Raw genomic sequence first — 6921 nt, 5'->3', positions numbered from 1 at the left:
ATTATAAAGAGGAAAGATTTGTATTTTTGTATGTATTTGATTCACGCAAAAACTACTGGGACGATTTTTATAGAACATACCTAGTTTTTTAAAAAATACTAGTGGATAAAGTCAAGTGCAAATACTTATACTAGTGAAAAATAAGTCGTTTATTATAAGAGTAAAAACGTTTATTTCATTAACTAGAGGCCGCGGGTTTTACAAATGCTTTCTTTTTCCTCTTATTGAGTTTCTTCTCTTTTTTATCTATCTTTTTGTTTTTCTTTCGTCCGCCATCTTTGCTTTTATCGTTCTTCTGTTTAGGTTTTAGTTTAGCTTCTTTGTTACGATGTTTTCCTGTCAGTTCTGTATTTGACAATTTTCTCTGTTTTCTGTTCTTAGCATCCTTCACATTACTTGTGTTTTTAGTCTTTTCTTGATCATTTCCATCCTTTTCACTTTCAAGTTTCCTCCTGAAACATTATACAAATTATCAAGTTTTCTTTTCTTTCTATACATATAATAAAATTTGAGTGTCTGTAGAATCAAAGGAAAAAATCCAGATTTCAGGAAGATGGTGTATTAATTTTTTTTTGTCTGTCTGTCTGCAAGCCGCGTTTGATCCGGGCAATCTCTGAAACGGATTGGCCGATTTCGATCAGACTTTAGTGAAGGGTAGCTGACATAGCATATTATAGGCTACATTTTTTTAAATTCTGCGCTGTCAAAATGGCGACCGCTATTTCTGGAACGGGTGGACCGATTCGGTCAGGACCTTGGATTGTAGTTGGTAATGTTATAGACGACCATTTTTTTTTAATTCCCCGCTAACAAAGTTTGCGGTCGATAGCTCGTATTTAGTATAATTGTAGTATTAGTGCGTTACTTGTGTGTGTGCAGCGCGGTGGCGATGTGTTCGCGCGAGGGCGCGTGCTGCTGGCGGCGGCGGGCGCGCGCGCGCTGGCGGCGCAGCTGCAGCGTGTACTGCGGCACCGCGCAGCCCGACTGCGCCAGCACTGACGCTATACTGTACACACATTTTTACGATTATTCCCAACCGTCTCCGCGTTCTGTCGCCTCGTGGGGTTAGATGAGAATAAAGTTTCATCCGTCCCACCTTTTAGTCCCACTATCACTAGTAAGCTGAGAGCGAAAATTAAAAATGGCTCAACTCACGTTCTTATCCCCCGGTGACGGCACCGCCTAGTTTCAGACCCTTGGGGGTCCTTCATCAGGCCGAAATTTACCACGAACAAAGATAACTAATACTCGCCCCGAAGGACCCCAGAAGGGTCTGAGACTGGTTGGTCTCGTCACCGGAGGATAAAAACGTGAGTTGAGCCGTTTTTAATTTTAGCTGTCATCTTATTTGTGATAGTGAGACTAAAAGGTGGGACGAATGAAACATATTATTCTCATTTGTCCCCTCGTGGGGACAGAGCGGGTGATGGTTGGGAATAATCCTATTTAAATACTATAACATCACAAACAAGCAAACAAGAATTAGGGAAAAGTGAAGCAATCGCTGCCCATAGACAATCAATAGAGGAACAGAGAGGATATTTCCCCTAACTATGCATCTCGGACCTGACATTTGGCATATTCAATATAGTTTTTTCCGTAAACTAAAACTAGCTAAACGAGTCGGTTCCTTCGATTGTCTTAATATAATTCACATTATTCCTATTTGAATACAATTTTGCAATTACAAATAAAATGTGATGTCATATAAAAAGAGCTTTGAGTTGTTTTTTGTGAAGACTTACCTCCTCAAGTTGACGACGTCCTCCTGCGTGAAGAATGTGACGGCCTCCCCCGGCTGCCCCGCGCGCCCCGCTCGCCCCACCCTGCGCACACAGGCACAGATGTACTATCAGGGAATCTGACGGTAGTACACTTTAAAAACAATAATCGTTTGAACCTTTCGCACACAGAACGGGGAAAACAACTAATAACACGCATCTTTTAAATATCTGTAAGAAATAGAACAAGTTAGCGACACACGGATAATTGTTTCATAATAACGTTGTTTGTGAAATTCACTATTGTCTAATTGATTATTTGTAAAAGACGTTTGTCTCATTGCTAGGAATCAGGCAATAATTCTGTAAATAGAGTGCTTTGCAAGGGTCTGAATGTACAATTAATACAATGGTTACTGAATAAATGTGTCATGTGACCAACTTTTCTATAAGTGGTACACCTTGCAAGGGTCCGCCTGTACATTTAGTTCAATAAGGACTTAGTTTTGTGACGCATTTTGTGTAAGTGGAACACCTTGTAATGGTCTGAGTGTACCTGTGCACGTAGGAGATGGCGGAGGGCGGGAAGTCGTAGTTGACGACGAGGTTGACTCCGCGGAAGTCGATGCCGCGCCCCATCAGCTCCGTGCAGATCAGCACCCACACGCGCCCCACGCGGAAACTGCGCACCACGTTGTCTCGCTGCACAACGAAAACATAACATTATTGATTGTTTGAAGACAAAAACCGACTAAATATAGTTATATGACACTCCGGGAAAAGACATTTAAAAATATATCGACAAGGCGTACAGAATAAAATTTGACATCGGTACTTTCTCTGATAGGTACTATGTTGGTTGTCAAGTTTAGTGCCTTGTTCCTGTTGACATTTGATGGAACATTCTACAAAATTATAATAAGCTCCATCTTTCATTATAGAATTAACTAAACAGTGTTATAAAAAAAAATAATGACGTTATCAATAGATGCATGACATATGAAAAATGTATCAAGCAAAGTGTCAACTCTGCCTCCTCTATATATATTTTGAATCTTTGGTAAAAAGACAAATCGAATAACACCACAACTAGCTTTCGCCTGCGATTACGTCCGCGAATTAAAAAAAAGTAAGTAGCCTATGTGGTCTTCCAGACTATCCTCTATATTTATACCAGATTTCATCGAGATCTGTTCAGCAATTTAGCATACAAATCCTAACAAACATCCATCCATCAAAATTTGGAAATGTATAATATTAGTATGATTTTGTGTGTGTGTGTGTGTGTGTGTGTGTGTGTGTGTGTGTGTGTGTGTGTGTGTGTGTGTGTGTGTGTGTGTACCTGCGCCTGCGTCCTGTCGGCGTGTATGACGTCGACGTTGACGCCGTCGTACAGCAGCTCCGCGAACAGCTGCCGCGCGCGCTCCTTGCTCTGCACGAACACTGCGCACACATTCCTGATTACCACATTGCCGTTGTAACTGTTCAAGAGAACCCTCGCTCCTTTTTCCTAACCAAGTTACCTAGCCAGTTAGTTAGTAAAAAGATTTTTTTCGCTATTTCGTTATGAAAGTGGAATGTTTTCCCACTTTCGTAATCAGGCAAGTTTTTGTGCAAAATATGCGCTAGCCGTAGAGTTGCGGAAACTGTAGCTTCCTACTACTAAGTTTTTGTGCTATCTTGGATACACTTTGCTTGTTTTATGCCATCAATTCCATGTTAAATCGATCAAATATTGATTTCAAGACCAAATAGCTAGTGTAAAATAATATAAATCTTATTGAAATTATATGTTTGGCCGCGGTTTTTATATTTTAATTCGATATTTCTCTAGTTAGGCTTCCGTCACGCAAAAATATCGAACCACTAATATTACTCTGTCTGAAACCACACGGCAATGTCACTCGGCCACCACACAGTCACTATTTGGAGTGTGAAGAAACAATAGTACTTGTAATAGTAAATGCCTGGAAAATAAAAAACGTATACTCACCCTGACTGTTACGAAAGTGGAAAAATATTCCGCTTTCATAATTACAGTAGAACCTCGATTAGTTGAAGTCCAAGGGAAACACAAAATACTTTAACCTATAGAGGTTTTAAGTTATCAAGGGTCTTTGTTGTAGAAGTTTTGGCTCTGATGGGAAGGGAACAAATTATTTTTTGAAGTTATAGAGGTCTTTAAGTTCCCGAGGTTTGAGTTATTGAGGTTCTACTGTAGTCACCAGTTCACTTAACAGTTTAGGTAACTTTGGTTAGGAAAAAGGAACAAGAAGACATAAGACATAATGGGCAGATGGGCAGTGTATAGTTACCGAGCACGGGCGGCTTGAGGCCGGCCTGCACGAGCTGGCGGAAGGCCAGCAGCTTGCCGCGCTCGCTGCCGCAGTACAGCAGCCGCTGCGACACCAGCTGCGACGCCGCGTTCCTACACACATTATTATTGTTTCAACAAACGAGCAAACGGCCCCTGAAAATCACCAAAATAGCGAAGCGGCCACTGTCTATACATTTATATCTATACTAGCTTTCCCACGCGTTTCCGTTCGCGTGGAATTTAACGAAAATTGAGTAGCCTATGTGTTCTTCCAGACTATCCTCTACATCTATACCAAATTTCATCGAAATCCGTTCAGCAGCTTAGGCTACAAACTCTAACAAACATCCATCCATACATCTAAATTTACGCATTTATAATATTATTATGAAGTATGATGATACGCATTTGCTTTGCCTACCTTCACCACAGGGTTCGTATGACAAAATGCTATACGAAATATACTCCACTTGCCGCATGGTTTTGCGTAATGCATCAATGAGTGACACATTAAAAAATGCGAAGATGATAAAGCGATATCTACAACAATTATAATTTCTAGTTACTGTCGCTCTTAGCGTGTCTTTTTCAAAAAAAAAAACCGAAGATTTTAAACTTTTAAAAGCTTATCAGAATGTAATTCGCAGACTTATAGCACCCTTCCACATTGAATACAATGTAAGGTTTGTAATATTAACTGTCTATGCATACCTGTGGCCCACGGTGACGGCGACGAGGCCGCGCAGGCTGCGGCGGCTCCACTTGGCGAGCGCGGGCGTGTGCGTGGCGCTGAAGAGCGCGAGGCGGCGGCGCGGCGCGCTGCAGCCCGCCAGCACCTGCTGCAGCTGGCGCCGGAAGTCGCCCGCCACCTCCTCGCTACCCTCGAACATCTTGTCCGCCTCGTCGATTATCACCCATCGGACCCTAAACATATATCAATCAGTTATCTGTAGGAATAACAACAGTCTACAAAAATATGTGTCGGAGTTGGGTCTTTCTCCCCGACATCATTGTTACCGAGTCTTGGTTTCGTGGGCGTTATTTGGGTGAAGTGCGAGCATTAAAACACTAGAGACATGGATTAACACAATATAATTCAGAATCTATACTTATCAAATAGCAAATCAACAACACCGACCGAGCAGCGGGTTCGTGGCACCGTTCGTACTTCTACTACACTACTTTCCTCAATCGACTCGCCACTTTGCCAACACGCGCCACAACATGTCACTACAAACGCCGCCCTCTAAGCACTGAACTGCGCCTCGACCCCGCTCGAGCTAATAAGGGCCACTCGAGGCGCTTGCTCTGCTCTCATTGGTCGTATGCAAGTTGACGTACTTTTAATTTTAAAAAGAACTAAATACAAATGACATCGAGTTTCTAGTTTCGAGAAAAAAGGAATTAAATTGATAACATTATCTTAAACAATATTAAAACGTAAGACAATAATGTTTGTTACACATAAAGCAACAATCAATTTATAGCTTCCTGCGACATATGTATGAATACATGATACACTAGCTGCTCACGACTTCGCCGTGACATTAAAAAATAGCCTATGTTAATCCCAGATAACATAGCTTTCTAATGGTGTAAGGTTTTTTCAAATCGGACCAGTAGTTTTTGAGTTATATCAATACATTGAAATCTTTCCTTTTTAAACTATTAGTATAATAAATATAAAGCCCATTACATATGCTTAGCGCTAACAGTTTTAACTGAGCTGTCGTATTGATTAGTTAACTGTACGTTTAAACAAAACTGTAACTAAACAGTTCAATGCTTCAGTTAAAACTGTCTTTTTTTTTTGTTTGCAGTATGTAATGCTCACTATTACATACTGCAAACAAAAAAAAACATAATAAAGACATATTATACATGTTACTTGCACTTGTTAAATTACTCATAGAAAACAAAATTCAACATAAGGTTCAGTTACATTAGACAAATAGGTTTAGTAAAATTTACTTCATAAGAGATTTATTTTTTTATCTAATACTCAAACCAACTCACTTGTCCAAAGAGATTGTTACATTATCCTGATTAAGCAAGTAGCACAGACGATTTGGAGTGCTTATGACAATATCTGGAAAAAAAAAACATATTTCACTCCCATCATACATGAAATTTATTAAACAAACAAATTGGAACCAAAGTGTTACTTACCACTTTTCTTTATAGTTGCTTCACGTTCTTTCATCTTGCCTTCTTTAACATTCTTAACGACTGAACACCGTAATGAGGTGGAGGCACTCAGCCGTAGAGCCTCACGGTATATCTGTTGAGCCAGTTCCCTTGTAGGGCACAGGATAAGAGCTCTGGGGCCCCCTTGTGCTCCTCCCAATATGTGAAACAATGGTAACAAAAAGGCCGCTGTTTTTCCAGACCCTGTTGGTGCACATGCTAAGATTTGACGGTCCTAAAAGAAGGAAACATGTTACTAATATCATTAATGCTTAAGATGGATGTTTGTTCGAATGTACCTCGTAAACTGAACAGATATTGAATAAATTTAGCAGATATGTAGACGATAGTCTGGAAGAAAACATAGACTACTAATTATATAACATTTTCTATTTTACAGATTGTATAAAACATTAGAATAAAGTCCTATTTAATAGATATCAATACTATTTATGCAATTACAAGTTAACTTAACATTTTTAGTACAAACAGGAACTACCCGTCCGTTTTTTTATACATGAAATCATAAAAACTTTATTTTTCTATTTACATTTGTAAAATTCTCAATTGCAAATGTCAAAATTACCGTTACCATAAAAATCTTGCTTTCTTAGCGAGCGTTCGCACGGACGCGAAAACGCTAGGCGGTAACTATGTGTCAAAATAGAACGTATGGGATTGTATGAAGCTGTTCAT

The 6921-nt window shown here is 39.8% G+C and overlaps 1 protein-coding gene across 1 annotated transcript in view; it reads right to left on the bottom strand.

Annotated features, from left to right (window-relative positions):
- Positions 1-152: 152 nt before the first annotated feature.
- LOC106108969 (probable ATP-dependent RNA helicase DDX52) overlaps positions 153-6921 on the bottom strand; it is a 10909-nt gene continuing 4140 nt past the window's right edge. Inside the window, exons 4-12 of the mRNA XM_013290341.1 lie at positions 6208-6460; positions 6055-6127; positions 4750-4962; positions 4037-4149; positions 3064-3164; positions 2278-2423; positions 1746-1826; positions 866-1006; positions 153-452 (exon numbers count right to left, since the gene is read on the bottom strand). Of these exons, the coding sequence (XP_013145795.1) occupies positions 179-452; positions 866-1006; positions 1746-1826; positions 2278-2423; positions 3064-3164; positions 4037-4149; positions 4750-4962; positions 6055-6127; positions 6208-6460 (1395 nt within the window). The 3' untranslated portion in view covers positions 153-178. The remainder of the gene's footprint in view (positions 453-865; positions 1007-1745; positions 1827-2277; positions 2424-3063; positions 3165-4036; positions 4150-4749; positions 4963-6054; positions 6128-6207; positions 6461-6921) is intronic.

Source organism: Papilio polytes, unplaced genomic scaffold, assembly GCF_000836215.1.
Source record: "Papilio polytes unplaced genomic scaffold, Ppol_1.0 DF821400.1, whole genome shotgun sequence".
Taxonomy (NCBI): Eukaryota; Metazoa; Arthropoda; class Insecta; order Lepidoptera; family Papilionidae; genus Papilio; species Papilio polytes.
The sequence above is the reverse complement of the archived record's forward strand: the minus strand, read 5'-3'. Positions and strand labels throughout refer to the sequence as shown.